Raw genomic sequence first — 19,654 nt, 5'->3', positions numbered from 1 at the left:
AAGTATAACATATCTTATTTTTGAGCGGATTTTTTAAATCATTTTCAACGAGGCGGCGATGGCTTTAGCCAAACTGTGTAATATGAGGACAAGCAAACAATTCATTATTTTTTGTCAAATCAAGTAGGTCCTTAAGCTGGCCATACGCAAGTAGATTTTTACAAACACTGGCAAGAAAATTCTCACTATAAATTTAATAATTTCACAAATGAATGAAAGTTTGTTTAAAACATTTGATTGTGAAAAATGCAATTTGCTAAATGAAAACGGACACTCACTGTTAGAAATTGATTTCAGTTAAAGTTTTTTTATGAAGCGTTGTATACCAGTTTATGGTCAGCTTAACACTACATAGTTGATGGCAGATTTAAAGGAGATTGTACAATCTGATTGCATAATGTATGGCCACCATTAGACTGGACACAGGCAAGCAGATTTATCTCTCTGAATATTGTGGCCAGGAAGGGGATATTCCATATCTCTTGATAGATATACACATACATATTAGGGATGCTCCAATGTACAGTATTATTGGCCACAATAGGGTCATCGGTGTACCAATAGAAAAAAAAAAGTACAGATAATGGCTGTCAAAAACGAATGCGATTCTGCCACGATTGTTTTTTTTTTTTTATCGTGATTATGGGGCATTTTTCATAGGTCACATGGCTCAAAAATCATATCAAAAATGCAATACGTGTGCTTTTTTGCCAGTTCCAGCGATGGACCGGTGTGAAGACATACATAGGTTTTAAAAGGGATGCATTTATGTGCAGATACTAGCAATTTTCACGGAGTATCGGTACCCGCGAAATTGCTTCGATACCGGAAGTGACGTTGCGTGGGCAGGGCTTCCAGCGGGCCCAGTCCCGTCCTCCTGTGGAGACTTCTTGGCTCTCGCGCCCCCCGGCACGACACTTGCTACCTTGCCTGTGTGGAGGCCTGGAGCGACAGGCGCACGATGACTCCCCCCCCCCCCCTCCGCTTATTATCTTATGTCAGGAGAGAAAAGAGATTACACTTTTTTTGTCAGCACTCCCCACCCCCCAGGTCTCTGCTCCACGGGGGGGCCTGTCTAAAGCTGTGTTAGGGGCCCCAAAATGTATACATATAAACACACACACACACACACACACACACACACACACACTAAAAAAAAAAAAGCATTCTAGATGATGAACAGGGGAATTTTTTTTTTTTTTTTTTTTAAACCTACAGAACAAAAGCATGGGGGAAAATAAAAAAGGTATTGACTTGATGAACCCCCGATGGAATCTGATTAAGAAAAAAAATCCAGCTGCCACTGCTGAACATTTGACAACAACATTTCCATTGATTTCCCTCATTTAGAATATAGATTTTTATGATACAGATACCCTGAAAACACAACACTGACTCAACTCTGCCAGACCAAACAGCTCCAAGTGCCAGTCTTCATGTTAGACTGGTTCTCACTCTGCTCAAAGTGGAGTGTCTGAGCCTTTTTTCTATCTGGACAGGTGCCATTGTCCAAAGCATCTCCCATTTTTTCCCCCCACACAGCTTACAGTAGATAAAGAAAATTTAAAAGTGGCTTGGTTGCACTTGAGACAAAGTTTGTGTCTGCCACCTATTAATTACCTCAAATTTTATCAACGGTAACCCATTGTCACATCGATCAGATTTAGGGCACACACTGTCATAGATCTATGCCCGTCATAGATGGAGCAGGAGCGCTCGATTTCCCCATCAATACAGTCTATGCTAATGGGGCAATCCCTCCCGGAGAGCCATTGTGTTCATCTGCTGAGGAGATTGCAGACTTGGAGAAGCCTCTTCCATTTGCAAGTAAAATCCACCTGCCTCCAAGACGCTTATACTGAGCTATCTGTTTTGAGTCATTATGCACACTTTTCAGGCCACATCTGACTCTTATTTCAGGGCTGGACAACTCTGTGGCCAGGTTGGAAATCCAAGTGCAAAAGAAATAACTGGAGGTCAGTGTGCCAAACACAGCTCTGATTAAAGACCCTTGAGCCTCTGGATGAAGGAACCGGTTTGTTTTTTGAAAAAAAAAAAAAAAAAAAAAAAAAAAAAAACCAAACACTTGAAACCAACAAACGGAAAAATGCATAATAAATCAAAATGCTATAAAACTGCACCAGCCGTCATTCAAATTACACATTAGTTTGCCGAACTAGGAAAGGTGTGGATAAAATTAGCTGGATGTCTGTCTAGCTAATGTCAAACCCTGGAGGTCAGATGCCAAGTATGTCATCAGCAGGAATATTCAGATGCTTTGTACTTCCCGTGTCTTCACAATTAAAAATTAATTAACCACCTACTGAATTTAGTTAATATATCATGAGATTGTTATTCCATACGTAAACTCAGCCTTGACAATATTTCAGATTACATAACAAGCTCTTAAAAGAGAAGTACAGGAATTCTTTTTTTTTTTTTAAAACCATACTTTTACCTGGGTGGATGCAGCATCGTGCCCCCTGTTGGCTCTAAGACTGAGAAATAAGCGACCGCCAATCGCTTGGTTCTCAGAGATTTCTGCAGGAATTAGTAGATTTATTCTACCACAGGCTATGCATACAGGGCAACAAATAACACCATTAAACTACATGATCAGTGTACACCTTATGCAGGTAAAAATCAAAAAGCTCAGGTAGGAATCAAAGTAGCAGCAAAGCACTATACCGATATCAAATCAAAGCATAAACCTTGGAATAGAAGTGATGACCAATGTTAGCAATGTCAGGACACAGAGAATACAAGTTACGCAACTAAATCAATGTACATAATGAGCAAAGCACAATTATTTGGTTCATCTAACTAACTATAGTGGATATAATTTTCTCCAATCTGATCATACAACTCTGAAGCCAATATTAAAAGTAAATTCTTTCAGCCATGTGCCCCACCATTCTTGGTTTTGTGGACAATTTAGAAGGTAAAAATGCATGTATAGTAATTACTGGTGCAAATGGCTACAAGAGTAAGAAAATAAACAGACATGGACTGACTGCCTAATGCTAAAGTTAATGGCTTGTTCATTAATTTCAGGGGGTGGTCTCTCTGAACTTTTTTCTGTCCCATACATATATTTAACGAATTAAAACATTACATTGCTCTTGCCTATACAATAATGCAGTTTAAGTTTGTAGTGTGTGGCAGAACAGAATTAAAGTTGAATTCCAGAAATGTAGACACTGATAAATTTACAGGCATACTAAGACAAGTCCAACAAGATGCATGACCTCTCTAACATTTACATCTGATGGTTTATTGGACTCCCGGAGAAAACATTTAGGGCTCCGAGAGGAGAAGCACACAGCGCAGGAATGCCTGACCCTCCCACTCTGCTGCTCATTCACAGAAGCATTTGTATTTTGTGAAGCAAATAAGATACAACAGCTTCTGTTATTGGGCAGAATGAGCAAAGGGCCAGGCATAGCAGCTGCATCAATTCTACAGTTGAAGAAGCAGAGACCTGAGAGTCCAGCTTCAGAAGCCATCTTCTGGAGCGCAATAAACCTGTCCACTGTACAAAACAGATAGATCCAGTTGCTGAATTTCTGGAGTTCAGCTTTAAACATTTTGAGTGCAGCAACCAGCTTGTAGGTAACTAAATCTGCAAGATGAAACAAAACTTGATAACCTGCAACAAATTTCTCAGCTAAAAAGGAGAACGACTGCATTGTCAAGTTGCACAACACCTACCAAATATTTGTGAAGCAATGGTTTTGGAAAAAGATAACCCACCATGTTCCGACGCCTCTTTTCTTCTTGGTCTTTCCCGCTGTGCAGATACAACAGAATCTGTCTCAGTATCATTGTCCAGATTTTCTTGGCTACCTCGTGTATTTGGACTGTGAACAAAAAAAAAAAAAAAAAAAAATTCATAGTCAAAAAAATGCCTCCAACTGTTAAGGATACCATTTTTCTATTTTACATCAGTGTAAAACAACCAAAAAAAAAAAAAAACACATCAGTTGAAATGCATTTAAAAACAAACTAAAAACACAAAGGAACATAGGAAAAAGGAATAGCATGTACGGTATACTTCCTGCACTAACTAAAATAGCAAGTCAAAAAATGGTTAGAACCTCCCTGGATATATGGTAAACTACCAGGTGGAGGTATAGAAGATAGGATGTGAGGCACATAAATATACCTCCTGTACAGTCATATCTCCATGTGATCACAAAACTGGAAGGCAATGAGAACCAATTAGAAGCTGTGCCAGTAATTCCACATAAAGTAAATTAAAAGCATACAACATCCTCCCGTGGTGTGTGAATACAGGGCTTGGTGGAAAGGGCAAAAGCAGTGGTCCCATGTGGGCTGGCCAATATTGTTGGGACACTTTCTGGGCACTATAATGGGTGGAGATGCCGCCTTCACTGGGCTTGTAGGAAGTGCCGTACCAGAATGAATGCGTTAGAAGTGTACAAGCTATTCCCTTGACCATGACTTATTTGATAATTGAGCCTGCTTCACTAGACCAAATCACTTATAGCTGCAGAACTATGGAACAGTAATACATTATAACGATGCCATATGGACACAACTGATTTCATGTGGTATACTAAGCAGAACTGCTAGTACTGGACCTTCTGGGGTTGTCCAACACTTTAAATGCATGTACAACTTTCTATATGAATCAAGCAAAAAAAAAAAAAAAAAAGTACAGTACAGGCCACAAGCATAGTCAGATGACTGGGTTATATTGATTGGACACTGGAAAATCAGAGCTGTACAGACCTCCATATATAATCCCTTCCCCCACCCTCAGGGTTTTTTTTCTTAAGCAAGCAGTAAGAGCAACAGCAGCCAGAGAGCAGGTCCGGAGTTAAAAATCCTATTTTTATTCTCATACCTAGAAACAAAACAAATTGAGTGGTGGGCAACACAAGAAAACACGGGCCCACACAGCTAAAAAGGTCAAAGGACCCCAACTTGGAGGCAGAAAAAAAAAAGGAAACCACTGAGAAAAAAAAAAAAAAAAAGTGAGGTATAAGGCCTTGGGGGGGAAAAAAAAAAATCAATCACTGAACCACCTCAGGATTTTTATATATTTTTTTTATACATTTTTTACATAAAAAGGCTACCAATTCTAATACCCTCCTTGCATATCTAAGCGTGACAGGGGAAAACAACCTGGTAAGGTCAGCCAAGGGAATATACCCGATAGGCTCGCAAGGTGGCCTTGGAAGGGCTTAAAAAAAAAAAAAAAAAAAAAGAGAACAGGTTAAGATCCCATTGAGCCACCAGAAAATGACTTGAGGGAAGCTATATGAGCAAACTCCATAAAAGCCTGCACAAAGGACAGTGGTCACTAGAAAGGATAACCAAGGCCAACATGACCCTTGAGGATGCCAAATGGAAAAAATGTAAATCCAGACGGGACAAGGAGGAGACCAGGATTTGTCCTATGGAGTACCCATAAAGGTCAGCGGGAAAAAGACAAGTCCTTAAAAAATTTAACTGGGCAGTCCAAGAGTAGCAAAGGAGTGTCTGCCAGAAGTTTGAGTAAATCCAAGTACCACAGTCTTCTGGGTCAATTTGGAACCACAAGGATCACTGAAAAACCATAAGAGTGCTTTTACACTGAAAGTGCCCGGGTGTCAGCGCTAGAACGACGCCATTTTTAGAGGCGTTTTACCCTCTTTTGCAGAGCTTTTCGGCTGCTAGCGGGGCACTATTATCCCCCGCTAGCGTCCGAAAAAGGGTTAAAAGCACCCGGAAAGTGGTGCTTCGCCAGAGGTTCTGCAGCGCTGCCCATTGATTTGAATGGGCAGGGTCGCTTTAGTAGCGGTGTATACACTGCTCCTTAAGCGTTGCAAAGAAGCTGCTTGCAGGGCCTTATTTTGATGCCCTGCCAGCGCAGCGCCCCAGTGTGAAAGCACTCAGGCTTTCAAACTGGGGTTGCAGCTGAGGCTATTTTCAGGCACCATTTTTAGCGGTCACGCCTCCAGTGTGAAAGGGGTCTTAGCCTTAGTACTCATTAGCCTCAGTAGAGCAGCTGAGGGAGTACCATGACTGGAGAAAAAAAAAAAAAAAGGTATAGATTAGGCAGGGCTGTTCCCACAGAATTACCAAGGCATCCCATGGACTCCAAGAATTGGTGTTGAAGGAAGAGCTCTGTAGTGGGGAGGTTGGGAGAGAAAATTTTAAGTTGTGTTTCTACCAGTGAGATCACGGACGCAGGGGACACTTTCTCCTTCCAGTGACACCACCAATCCAAGGACATTTTTTCCTTTGCCACTGTTGGCCCAATATTTGTGCACCAACCTTAAATGTTTCTATTTTCTGCAGCGTACCACAAACATTGGTACCATTTTTTTGTATGCCACAAACATTTGGCCATTTCCCACTATTGACCTCATCCACCCAATGGAGGAACTGAATTGGTGTGTCTGATTGGTGGGGGGTTGTGAGGTGCCATTCTTTGCCCTAGGGGAGTAAAAATGCCAGTCATGCCTTGCAGCCATGGATGCTGAGCCCCTGTAGTGTCCACAGATTGCAGTGCTGTAGGAGAGGAAAGAAAAGCAGTCCATCACATACCATAGCGGTGCAAAAGAAAAGCCTTTAAACTGAGTACAGGAAATTAATATTGTTTTACAGTGGTCCCTAGTGGGGGTCCATATAAAGTTGTAGGGAAAAAAATAAACCAGGGGTGTCCAACCTTTTGACCTTCCTTGGCCATCTTAAGCTGCATGTGTTTGCCAAGTGTAAACACATTTTTCAAAAGAAAAAAAAAAGAAAAAAAATAAGTAGGTTTACAATTGTGTTGGGCCACAGGTTGGACACCCTTGACCTAGACACATGCTTAATGTGTAGTGGCCTGCGCTCCAGTATACCTCCATAGGGTGAGAGCACAGCACAACGCAGCAGTTCAGGCTTCGCCCAGTAGCAGGGTGTTGGGGACAAGTCTTGTCTTCGATTCAGCTTGATCAGATGGGCACACTATCCAGGAGTTCTTCAGGAACTGGGTCACACATCTGCAGATTGCTACTGCCCTATACCTGTACAGGACTCTGCAGTCAATGCCGAGCATTGTGTCGAGGAAGAGCATCAAATGCAGGGAGCAGTGCTCTAAGCAAGAACACAGGCCGGCCACCCGGGGGGGGGGGGGGGGGGTCCAGGTAAGGTCAAATGGTGCATCTAGGGTACAGTCTGGAAACTGCGACATTAACCTGAATGGCTGGTGTACAACCGATGTCAGAAGAAGGAAACCACTCAGGAAACTTTTAGAACCAGTAAACTTCCTCAGGAGAAAGGCAGTAGCAAAAAACAAAACAAAAACTGAGGATTGATGGGAGTGGGAGGGGATATATAGGCGCCAATACAGCTTTAAATTTGGCCAATCACCTGAAGGTAGCTGCAAAAACTACATTTATTAAATCATTGTCAATTGAACACACACACACACACACACACACAATTCTTGGAGCCCTCTTTACGGACTATTACTACTAAGAAAACAAGTTACTTAACAGCAGAAAGACTTTCTAATGAAGCCATTTCCATATACTCCAAGTACAATCCTTATAGGAGACTAAAGACTCATATACACTACTGTTTTTTTTTCTGTTCGACCCACTAAAATTTGACAGCTCAGGTCAGAGCCATTGTACCAACAATCCAACGTCACTAGAGCAATCTCCCCTGCTGTGCCATTGTGTTCTGACTGGGGGATGGGCCCCACCGCCAGAACACTCCAGGCAGCGCTCTTAGCCATTGGTGGAGGTTGGTGCTTAGGAGCTGGTCGGCAGACCTTTCAGCCATAACCCTGCTGGACCTGTTCTGTACACACGGGCTGAATGTCAGCCAGTTTCTATTAAACCTGCCAATGCAGGCCAACATTCGGTCCATGTGTACTAGACTTTACAGTGACCAGAAACACACTTTCATTTTATAGCATCAGCAATATAAACAATAGCAGTCTTTGACAGTGCAAAAGAAACTCACTTTCAGTGAATTTGTCAGCAGCCATTGTGTCTACACAGCCTCTTCTGTCAACAGCCACTAATTCTGCAACGCCTCTTTCCCAGCACTCAATGAACTGGCACCCCAGTATCTTCCATGCCCCCATGAAGTGACCACTCTTAACAGCACCACCAACCTCTCTCACCTAACCGCCTATCGCCACACGTGCAGGCCCACCCTCCCTCTTCTCGCTTTAACCACAATGCCTGCAACAGATTCTGACAACTGCACCTGCTTCTCCCTGCTCTCATTTCATGCCTGCAAGACATGCCATAAGCCTTCCATCCTACACTGCACATGTACATCATAATCCCTTCAGCTCACCATCACAGCTGAGCCCTCCTTTAGCACCATACACGTACCCCCCTGTTAACAAGCTTGTGCATGCTTCCCAGCTATCACCCGCATGCCTGCATGACCCTATGCTTTCAGACCATGCCTTCAAAAAGTGCTAATCCTCCTTTACCAATGAACCCCCTGTGTCACCTCCCCCACTACTATCAGTCCAACCATGCCTGCCTAAACCCTCAGTTTACTAATACTTTGAGATCGTGGCTGCATTCTTAATTTACAAGTATTTTTTCCAGACAATACTTGTAATCAGTTCCGTCAAACAGCTTTAACTTGTGCTAAAGATATTAAATAGAAGCTGCTCATTTCAAGCAACCGTCAGTGTTAAGTGGTCAATTTCATCCCTGTAACTGCAAAAAAAGTTTTTCTGTTACAAAACAGACTTACTGGCTGGATCAAAAAAAAAAAAAAAATAGAAGGAAAGGAAAATACAGAAATGATCTAATAATTATAAGCTGCAAGATAATAATTGTTTGCTTTTGGGTTTAATACTGCTTTACCATACCAAAAAGGGAGACATGAAAAAACATTTACCATTATAGTTTACACACACACACACACAAATGTATCATTTCTTGGGTATACAATAGACTGAGTGATGCCCTATTTTTGCAAAAGGCCAGCGTGCAACAGTGAAGGGATGGCATGTAGAACATTTATAAACACATCCCTAAGGCCCCTTTCACACGGACTGCTGTTTTTCCGCAGATAAAAGTATGTTTATGTTTTGCTGGAATTCAAGACTCCAGGCACAGCGATTATCTGCATTTGTACAGTGCTTTTAGCTGCAGTTGCGTTTAGCTGCGGCACGATATTGAACGGGGATCCGACTTGGATCCCTGCCAATACCAAGCACTGTGTTTGGTATGAATCTTGAGGGGGGAACTCCACGCCAAATTTCAAATAAAAAACTGCAGCATACCAAGCCCTTGGGTCTGCTATGGATTTTAAGGAGAACCCCCATACGCCGAAAAAACTGGAAGAGGCCCTGTCCTCATCAACATGGGGACAGGTGCTTTGGGGTGGGGGCCACAGCACACCCCCCTGACCCAAAGCACCTACCCCCCCCCCCCATGTTGAGGGCATGCGGCCTGGCACGGTTAAGGCTGCATTCACACCTGAGCGTAGGGCGTTCGGTCGTTTTTTCGGGCGTTTTTTTTCGCGCGTATTCATGCTTATTTGCGCGTTTGCATACAGCGTCGTGCGACGTTTTTGTACTTCGGCGTTTCTTATTTTAGCCAATAGGAAAAATTATCATCTTTTTCATCACTTGTTGCTATGTTGGTAGATTTTTTTTAATCTTCTGCATGGGCGACAAGTTCTATTGATTAAAGCGACGAAACGCCCATAGCAAACGCCCGTTGTCGCGCGATACGCTCAATACGCGCGTTTCCCATTACTTTCTATGGGGAAAAAAAACGCTCAAACGCCGCTGTCGCGCGATTCGCGCGACAAAAAAAGGTCCGGGACTTGTTTGAGCTTCGCGCGACAGGCGTTCAGGTGTGAACAGTCACCATAGGGAATAATGTTAATTCTCCCCTCTGGCGTTTGTGAGCAGTGCGCTTCAGGCGTAAAAACGCCTAGGTGTGAATGGGGCCTAAGGAGGTGGGGGCACTCGCTTGTCCCCACCCCTTTCCTGACCGGCCTGGCTGCTGCTCGGATACGGGTCTGGTATGGATTTTGGGGTGAACCCCATGCCGTTTTTTCAGCGTACGGGGGTTCTCCTTGAAATCCATAGCAGGCCCAAGGGTTTTTTTATTTGAAATTTGGCGTGGAGTTCCCCCTCAAGATTCATACCAAAATGCAGCTGACAGTGCACTGCGGTTACCTGCGGAATTTCGCAGCTGGACGCATCCAGTTCTATTTTTTCTATCTGCAAAAAACTGTGGGCAACAAAACCACAGGTAACCGTAGTGTGTGAATGATGTCATAGGAAAGCATTGTGTGCTTCTAGCTGAGGTAAAATCCGCAGCTAAAAGCACCATTCTATCCGTCCGTGTGAAAGGGGCCTAATTCCAACACGCATACCAAACTATAAATAATAAATAAAATAAACAATAAAAAAACAAAAAGTATTTAACCCACCACTATAATATGAAGTATAAAATATACTTATAAATGTAAGATAATTATGGGACCTCTTTTTTGACCCTTGCCATAACACATTTTTCATCTGTCCTTAAATTATATTTTTATTTCAGCAACTGGATCAGATATTTATGATCTTTGCATTTACAGACTTGTTGCACTCTTCCTTCCCATAACTGGCTTTTAAGATCGCTCCGTTGATCTCCGCTGAGCTAGTGTATGACCGGTCTGTCTCTGCTCACTGAATCCCATGGGGAGATTGGACTAAAACAGACAGCATGTCTATTTTCATCAGATCTCATCCGATTCGCCAGACCGATGGCTGAATGTATCGCCATACGTCTGTTTTGATCGGATGGAAAGTGGGATCCGAGTGGGCTAGTCGTGTGAAAGGGTCACACGACTAGCCCACTCGGATCCCACTGAGCTGTGTGAAAGTGGCCCAATAGCTACATTTTGTACAGGGGTTGGACAAATATATGTAAACACTACATGATTTGCAGGTGTAAAAGCAACAACATAGTTCGCATTGAACGTGGAAGTTATTCTTTTGTTTCCGCAGCGTGATTAGACAGCGAGCCAACAGGTGGGAAGCCTCACACTCGTCGCTTTACTGCGTGTGCTGCTAGTAATGCAAAGTCATGTCAGAGCTTAGAGTTTCAAAGAGGGCACATTTTGGTGCCTGCTTAGCCAGTGCCTCTGTGACTGAAGTTGACAATTTGTTTGCATGGTTGCGAGGTACAGCATCAAAGGGTTTATGATGGCATATTCAGTTTCTGGGAAAATATCATCCGATAAGCACAAGCATTGTTAACATGGTGAACTGACCGGCAGAAGGAAATTGTACAGGATCATGACCTGGATTTTTGCATGAAGAGTGGTATCAAATTCCATTATCCATCATCTGAGACTTCATACGATATGAAAAACGGATGGAAAAATTTGTATGTCAAGCTGTCTGCCAATTTTCAGATCGTCAGTATGGTGCTTTCGACAGCCGATTTCGACAAACACTGGATGTGCAGACTAACATTTTTGCCAGAAGTGACCTCAACGTCCGATTGTCGTTCCATTAGTACACTATACTAGCATGCCAAAAAAAAAAAAAAAAAAAAAAAGACGTTCGGTCGTCCAAAAATCTTAGCATGAGCATATGCACGAGGCATTAGATTTGTCAAATCCCAGGAGCATTCAGGCCGTCTTGGATGCCAAAGAGGGTCCAAACACTGCATTAGAGTGCCTTAATCACTTAACCACCCACTGCAGACAGACTGTGGCAGGGCGGCTCTATTGCGCGAATCGATGTACCGGTACATCGCTTTGCGCAATACATACACCAGGCATGCGCCCGCAGTGGCAATATGCATAGCCGCAATGTCCGCCGGCCACCTGCGATCGCTCCACAGAGGCACAATGGGGATCTGCCAAAGTAAACAAAGCAGATCCCCATTCCGTCAGGGGAGTAGAGTGTGATCGTCTGTTCCTAATGATTAGGAACAGAGACCTCTGTACTCCCAGTCATTCCACTCTCCCCCCCCCCCCAAATTAGAAAGCACCTCCCTAGGACACACTTAACCCCTTGATCACCCCTTAGTGTTAACCCCTTCCCTGCCAGTGTCAATTATACAGCAATCAGTGGATTTTTATAGCACTGATCGCTGTATAAATGTCACTGGTCAAAAAAAAAAAAATCGAATCTGTCTGCTGCAATTTCGCAGTCCAGCTAAAAACAAAAAAATAAAAATAAAAACACAAAACGCTTTTCATAAATCTATCCCCCATTTTGTAGGCACTATAACTTTTGCGTGAATATACGCTTATTGCAGGTTTTTTTTTACCAAAAAATGTAGAAGTATATATATTGGCCTAAACTGATGAAGACTTTTTTTTCAAAATTGTCGCTCTGTTTATAGTGCAAAAAAAAAAAAAAAAAAAAAAGGTGATCAAATACCACCAAAAGAAATCTCTATTTGTGAAAAAAAAAAAAAAAAGGACATCAATTTTGTTTGGGTACAACTTTGCACAACCGTGCAATTGACAGTTAAAGCGACGCAGGCCGTATCGCAAAAAATGGCCTGGTCATTAAGGGGGTAAATCCTCCCAGGGCTTTAGTGGTTAAAAAGTATTCATATCCCTTGAAATTTTCCACAATTTGACATGTTAAAATCCCAATAAAATCCATTTACGTTTTTTGGTTGTATGTGATAGACCAACACAAACTGGCACATAATTGTTTAGTGGAAGGAAAATTGTAAAAGATTTTGTCTTGGAAGGTTTGCAGTTGTGCCCTACGCTTTCCATTTTCAGATGGATTAACAGTGCTCCGTGAGATGTTCAAAGCTTGGGATATTTTTTGATAATCTAACTCTACTTTAAAAATGTCTCCACAACTTTATCCCTGACCGGTCTGGTATGTTCCCTGGTCTGGCATTATCCCTTCATGATGCAGTTTGTTCACTAAGGCCCCTTTCACACTGGGGTGGCAGCAGTATCGGTGGTAAAGCGTTGCTATTTTTAGTGGCACTTTACCGACAATTTTGCGGTGCTGTTTGGCTGCTAGTGGGGCGTTTTTACCCCCCTAGTGGTCGAGAAAGATTTAAAAACCACCGCAAAGTGCCTCTGCAGAGGCTCTTCGCCGGCGGTATAGCCGCAGTGCCCCATTGATTTCAATGGGCAGAAGCAGTGGTATACACACTGCTCCTTCACCACCCCAAAGATGCTAGCAGGACTTTTTTTTACCGTCCTGGTAGCGCACCGCTCCAGTGTGAAAGCCCTCTGGGCTTTAATGGGCTCAACATGCCTCTCAGCAATTTCCTTGTGGTGTCTACTTTCCAAAATGGGGTCATGGGGGGGGGGGGGGGTTGTACTGCCCTGCCATATTAGCACATCAAGAAATAAGATGGGCTGTCATGAACTAAAAGCTGCGTAAAATTCCAGATAGTTTGCAGACGCTATAATTACTTTTGAGCAAACCAATATATGCTTATTGACTTTTTTTTAACCAAAGACATGTGGCTGAATACATTTTGACCTAAATGTATAACTAAAATTGAGTTTATTGGATTCTTCTTATAACAAAAAGTAGAATTTTTTTTTTTTTAATTCAGTGTGTTTATATCACGAGCTCCAGGAGGCCCCTACTATCCCGGTCTTCCACGGGTTACTGAAGACTTGGCTTTTCACGCAAGCCTTTCCTGCGTAGCCCCTCTCTTCTACCCTTTCTGACGCTAGTCTGTGCTGCTTTTGGTTCCTGGGTCCCTTTTTTCCCCCCAGGAACTCTGCTATGCTTGTCGGGACCCTTCGGGGTAAGACTGCACTGTATTAAGATACCTCTTAACTCAACCACCCCATGCACTTAACTCTTAAAACTTACTAAGCACAGGAGTATAGCCATGGCCATACTTCCTATGCTCCAATGCTGAACTCTCCAGTCTCTGCTCCAGCAGCTGCATAGTCACATGCAGCCACTCTGCAGCCACTCTGCCAACTCCTACCCTCTTCCTGTCCGATCACAAGGTGCTTTTGTATTTTGTGAATGGATTCACATATTACAAACCTTTTGTGAATGGACAGTAGAGGAGAGAGCTGCTACTGTGAGAAGGCAAAGTCTGGTGCTGAGCAAACTGTCAGTTGCAAAAAAAAATAAAAAATCTACCAAAAATAGCATGCACTTCATTGGACTTAAAGGATCACTAAAGGAATTTTTTTTTACCTTCCTGCAGTACTGGTTTCATGTCCTTATTGTTCGTTTTTGCTTTGAAGTGGCTGTAATTCTGCTCGGATCTCCACACTTCCTGGTTGTCTTTTTCCTTATAATCATCATACTGGGAGCTTTTCACTGTAGGTCTAAGCGGTCATTACTGTGTGTCTATAACTTAACAGAACCAATCAAGATTCATTTTAAAAACAAAACACTGCCCTGGATTTGTTTGTTTTGGTTCTGTGTGTGTGTCTCTAGTTCACAGGAACATGAAAACGGCTTAAAAGTGAAACTAACCTACAGGCACATTATATGATTGATTTTTTTATCTATTTGTAATTATTTTTAAAAGGAATCAGTTAACTTTTATGTCTCTATACCCTGTAAACAGTAATTTCAGCAAAAAAAAAAAAATTCCTTTAGTGACCCTTTAACCCATAGTAATCCAGCACATTTTTGAAAGTGGCTTAACATATTAAACAATACAAGGCAATACATTGGAAAAAGAATGCTAGTGAGTAGTTTTGGCTCAAATTCACCAATAAGTGTGAGGAAATGATCTAAAATTACAAAAACGAACAAACTACAAAAGTAATGCCGGAATGTATAAAAGTACATTTTAGTTAAAATAAGTTTTAAAATATGGTTAGCTGTAAGTGTAAAAGGATGGATGAACTCAAACAAAACAGATGGAAGCTCTGTTATTGCCAAATCCCAGGACACTATACATATGTCCACACGCTGTGCTAAGCAACATGTACCTTATAACTCCCAGTTAAACCAGGGAGTTTCAGTCAAATCATGCCAGAATTGTGGGTACCACATGCCATACTGTTCAGGCATCTGCCCAGTTAATGCAAAAGACAGATTAAAATGTATAGTTAACCACTTGCCAAACAGACTTTCTGGCACTTAAAGCAGTATTTTTTGCTAGAAAATTACTTAGAACACCCAAGCATTATACTTTTTTTGCAAATGCAACAGGTTTGTAAAAAAAAAAATACAATTTAAGGAATTAAAAACAAAACAAAATTTAACCCAATTTTTTGTAAAATGTGTTACACTGAGAAATTATAAACTAGGGTACCGTATTTATCGGCGTATAACACGCACCCTAACTTTAAGAGGGAAGTTTCAGGGAAAAAAAAAAAAAAAAACTTTCCACAGCCCCCTGCGTATAACAGTGTTATACGCCAATAAATACTGTACTTAATCTCTTAGAGATGGTCTAGTGCTAGAATTAATGCCGTCGCTGTAACATTTGCGGTGATACCTCACATGTGTGGTGCGAACACCGTACATATGCGTGCGCAACTTAGTTATGCTCAGAGGGATTGGGGTGCTTTACATATAGTTACATAGTAGGTGAGGCTGAAAAAAGTCCAACCTATGTGTGCGATTTTTTGTCAGTATTGTATATTTCTCTATGTTGGTCGTTCAGGTGCTTATCTAATAGTTTTTTTTAAATAATCGATGCTCCCTGCTGAACCTACTGCCTGTGGAAGAGAATTCCACATCCTTACAGTAAAGAACCCTCTACACAGTTTAAAGGGCTTGTAATCTTCTGCATTAAAGGTGAAAAAAACTTCTGGCAGTCACCGGCCCCCATCATCCGAGCTGTTCTGGCTGGGGGTTAATTGCCGGCACCCAGCCCCCCGTTTTAATCACCTGAGATCTGGAATGTCCCACACCGAGGATGCCCTGTCTCTCTGCCCGGGGTTCTCAACTCTTCATTGGATAGATTGATAGTAGCGCAGCCATTGGCTCCCGCTGCTGTCAAATCTAATAACACGGGTGGCGGGCCGAGTCCTGCATTTGGCTATGGATGCCAAATGCTGACTCGTGAGCACGCCCGCAAGGTAACCCCCCTGGGAAAGTGAATACTGGGGTTCGTCTTTCACTACACCTGTTATACGCATTCTCTTGTCGTTTGTAGATCAATATTAGCAATTTTCTTTACAATTTATTCGACATATGGGAGATGTGTTAATGGTCAGTCATTACAAATTATATATATATATAACGTTTATGAATATTTCTCTTTTTCCGTTTACATGTACCATATTTGCCGGCGTATAAGATGACCCCCTAGTTTTCCCGGAAAAATGTTGGTTTTGGGATATACTTGCCATATAAGACTACCCCCTTCCTACTAATCTTTCTGGAAGCTGAGGGGTAGCCAGAACTGCTGACAGAAACAGGCTTTTTTCAAATCTCATTGTGCCATTACATTACATGCCTCACTGTGCCATTACATTACATGCCTCACTGTGCCATTACATTACTTGCCCCCACTGTGCCAACAGTGCCATCACTCACGTTTTGCCGATTTGACTTCCAGGCCGGTGACAGTCTCCGTCTGCTGCGAGCGTCCATGATTTGAAAGCCGCGCCTTCTCCTCAGACTGTCCTGCGATATGCAGAACACAAATTTTCCCAGCAGCGCCTCGGTTCTGTGTTCCGCCCATCACAGACGTCCTCTCGTCCGAGGATGAGAAGGCATCTGTGATAGGAGGAACACAGAACAGAGGCGCTGCTGGGAAGATTTGTGTTCCGCCGATCACAGGACACTGAGGAGAAAGAGCACCTTTTAGAGCGCCTTTTAAATCATAGACGCTCGCAGCAGACGGAGACTGTCACCGGCGTAGAAAACGACCCCCGACTTTGGATGCATTTTTTTGCATCCAAAAAGCCGTCTTATACGCCGGAAAATATGGTATATTAAATATTTATCATTTTTTACATACATACCCCTTTGGGGTTTATTCATATTATGTCTAAGATCATACCATATACGGTATGTATACTGGATACACACAGTTTTTATGTCACACACAATAATAATAAACATATTTTGAGGCAAAAAAAGAGATTTTTAATACAGCTTACCTGTAAAATCTTTTTCTTGGAGTACATCACGGGACACAGAGCGGCATTCATTACTATATGGGTTATATGGAGTACCTTCAGGTGTAGACACTGGCAATCTCAAACAGGAAATGCCCCTCCCTATATAACCCCCTCCCATAGGAGGAGTACCTCAGTTTTGTAGCAAGCAGTATGCCTCCCAAAATGGTCCTCAAAAAAGAGGGGTGGGAGCTCTGTGTCCCGTGATGTACTCCAAGAAAAAGATTTTACAGGTAAGCTGTATTAAAAATCTCTTTTTCTTTATCGTACATCACGGGACACAGAGCGGCATTCATTACTATATGGGATGTCCCAAAGCAATGCTTACAATGAGGGGAGGGAGAACATCTCCAAGACAAAAGGATTTAATTTAGAGATATACTCAAATCATAATAAATCCAACTTAGTTGAGAAAAATAATTTTAAATTTTAAATTTAACTCAAAAAAGAGGAGCCCCCGGAATCCGAGGGTCTCAAACTGCAGCCTGCAGCACTGCCTGCCCGAAGGCAGTATCAGTATTCCTTCTTACGTCCAACTTGTAGAATTTTGTAAACGTGTGGACAGAAGACCAGGTTGCCGCCTTGCAAACTTGAGCCATAGAGATCTGGTGGTGTGCTGCCCAGGAGGCGCCCATGGCTCTAGTAGAATGAGCCTTTAATGATACTGGAGGAGGCAACCCTTTCAAGCCGTAGGCCTGAGTGATTAATTGCTTAATCCACCTAGAAATGGTGGACTTTGCAGCTGCCTGCCCCTTCTTGGGCCCATCCGGTAGAATGAACAGCACATCTGTTTTCCGGATCTTCTTTGTAGCTTTAAGATAGGCCTTCATGGCCCTGACAATATCCAAGGTATGCAGCAACCCTTCCTTTCTGGAAGTAGGTTTAGGGAAGAAGGATGGTAATACCAAATCCTGGTTCAAATGAAAACTGGATATGACCTTCGGTAGGAAGGAAGGATGAGGGCGGAGAACGACCCTGTCCTTATGAAAAACAAGATATGGTTCCTTACAGGATAAGGCCGCTAGCTCCGAAACTCTTCTTGCGGAAACTATGGCAACCAAAAATACTAACTTCCTTGTCAGTAGAACCAAAGGAATTTCAGCCAACGGCTCAAACGGTTGTTTCTGTAAACTTGACAGAACAAGATTTAAATCCCACGGACAAAGCGGGGATTTAACTGGAGGTCTAATACGTAAGACCCCTTGAAGGAAGGTCTTAACCAGCGAGTGGGTGGCCAGCGGCCGCTGAAACCACACTGACAGAGCAGAAATCTGTCCTTTGATTGTGCTTAATGCCAATCCTTTATCCACTCCTAGCTGGAGAAAACTTAATACTCTATCGATGGTAAATTTGCGAGAAAGCCATCGCTTGGACTCACACCAGCCTACATAGGCCTTCCAGACCCTGTAATAAATCACCCTAGAGACCGGTTTCCTGGCTCTGATTAGGGTAGAGACTACTTTCTGAGACAGACCTCTACCCCTGAGAATCAGGGATTCAGCTTCCAGGCCGTCAAATTTAGATGCCGTAAGGCAGGGTGGAGGATCGGACCTTGCGATAGCAGGTCTGGCCGTAGAGGAAGAGTCCAAGGGTCTCCCACTACCATCTTTAGGATGAGTGAGTACCATGCCCTTCTGGGCCATGCTGGAGCTACCAGGATGACTGGTATGTGTTCCACCCGGATCCTGCGCAGCAGGCGGGGTAGTAACTGGAGCGGGGGAAACGCATAAAGAAGTTTGAACTGATGCCAAGGGCAAACCAACGCATCGGTTCCGCAGGCCATCGGATCCCTTGAGCGGGATATGAACCTGTCTAGTTTCTTGTTGAGTCTCGATGCCATGATATCCACGTCCGGCACTCCCCATCTTTGGCAGAGTGCTTGAAAGACTTGTGGATGCAGAGACCATTCCCCCGGCCATAGAGTCTGGCGGCTTAAGAAGTCCGCCTGAAAGTTGTCCACTCCTGGAATGAATATTGCCGATATGCAGGGCACATGCGCCTCTGCCCATAGGAGAATCAAGCTCACCTCTCTCTGAGCGGCTTGACTCCTGGTTCCCCCTTGGTGATTTATGTATGCCACGGCCGTGGCATTGTCTGATTGAATTCTCACCGGGAACCCCTGCAATTTTGACGTCCAAGCCCTGAGGGCTAGTCGAGCAGCTCTGAGCTCCAAGATGTTGATGGGCAACTGCTTCTCTGGCTTTGCCCAAGTACCTTGGCGAGTGCAACCATCCAAAATTGCTCCCCAGCCCGTCAGGCTGGCATCTGTGGTCACTATCTTCCAAGCCACTGGGCTGAAAGACTTCCCCTTCAGTAGATTCTGAGGGTCTAACCACCAACACAGACTTTGTCGGACTCTTGATAAGAGCGGCAACGGGATATCCAAGGCCTGTGGCCTTCTGCTCCATGCTGACAGGATGGCTGCCTGTAGGATGCGAGTGCTTAGAACCAGTAGGATTAATTCCTTGATGGCTTTTACCTTCCTCAGAGGTAGGAACACTCCTTGTTGTTCTGTGTCTAATCTCATGCCGAGATATTCCAACTGCCTTGTGGGCTGGAAAGCTGACTTTTCTCGATTTAGGACCCAGCCGAACCTCTCGAGGTATTGGACCGTGAGGGCCACTGC

General features: G+C 43.2%; 1 protein-coding gene across 3 annotated transcripts in view; it reads right to left on the bottom strand.

The window, feature by feature from the left end:
• Positions 1 to 19,654, bottom strand: part of DVL3 (dishevelled segment polarity protein 3) — a 190,045-nt gene that overhangs the window by 76,466 nt on the left and 93,925 nt on the right. For all 3 annotated transcript variants that reach the window (XM_040349745.1, XM_040349743.1, XM_040349744.1), the window contains exon 4: positions 3,754 to 3,860. In XM_040349745.1, coding sequence (XP_040205679.1) covers positions 3,754 to 3,860 — 107 coding nt within the window. The remainder of the gene's footprint in view (positions 1 to 3,753; positions 3,861 to 19,654) is intronic.

This window comes from Rana temporaria, chromosome 4, assembly GCF_905171775.1.
Source record: "Rana temporaria chromosome 4, aRanTem1.1, whole genome shotgun sequence".
In the NCBI taxonomy this organism is placed as follows: Eukaryota; Metazoa; Chordata; class Amphibia; order Anura; family Ranidae; genus Rana; species Rana temporaria.
This window is presented reverse-complemented; position numbering and strand designations above follow the sequence as displayed.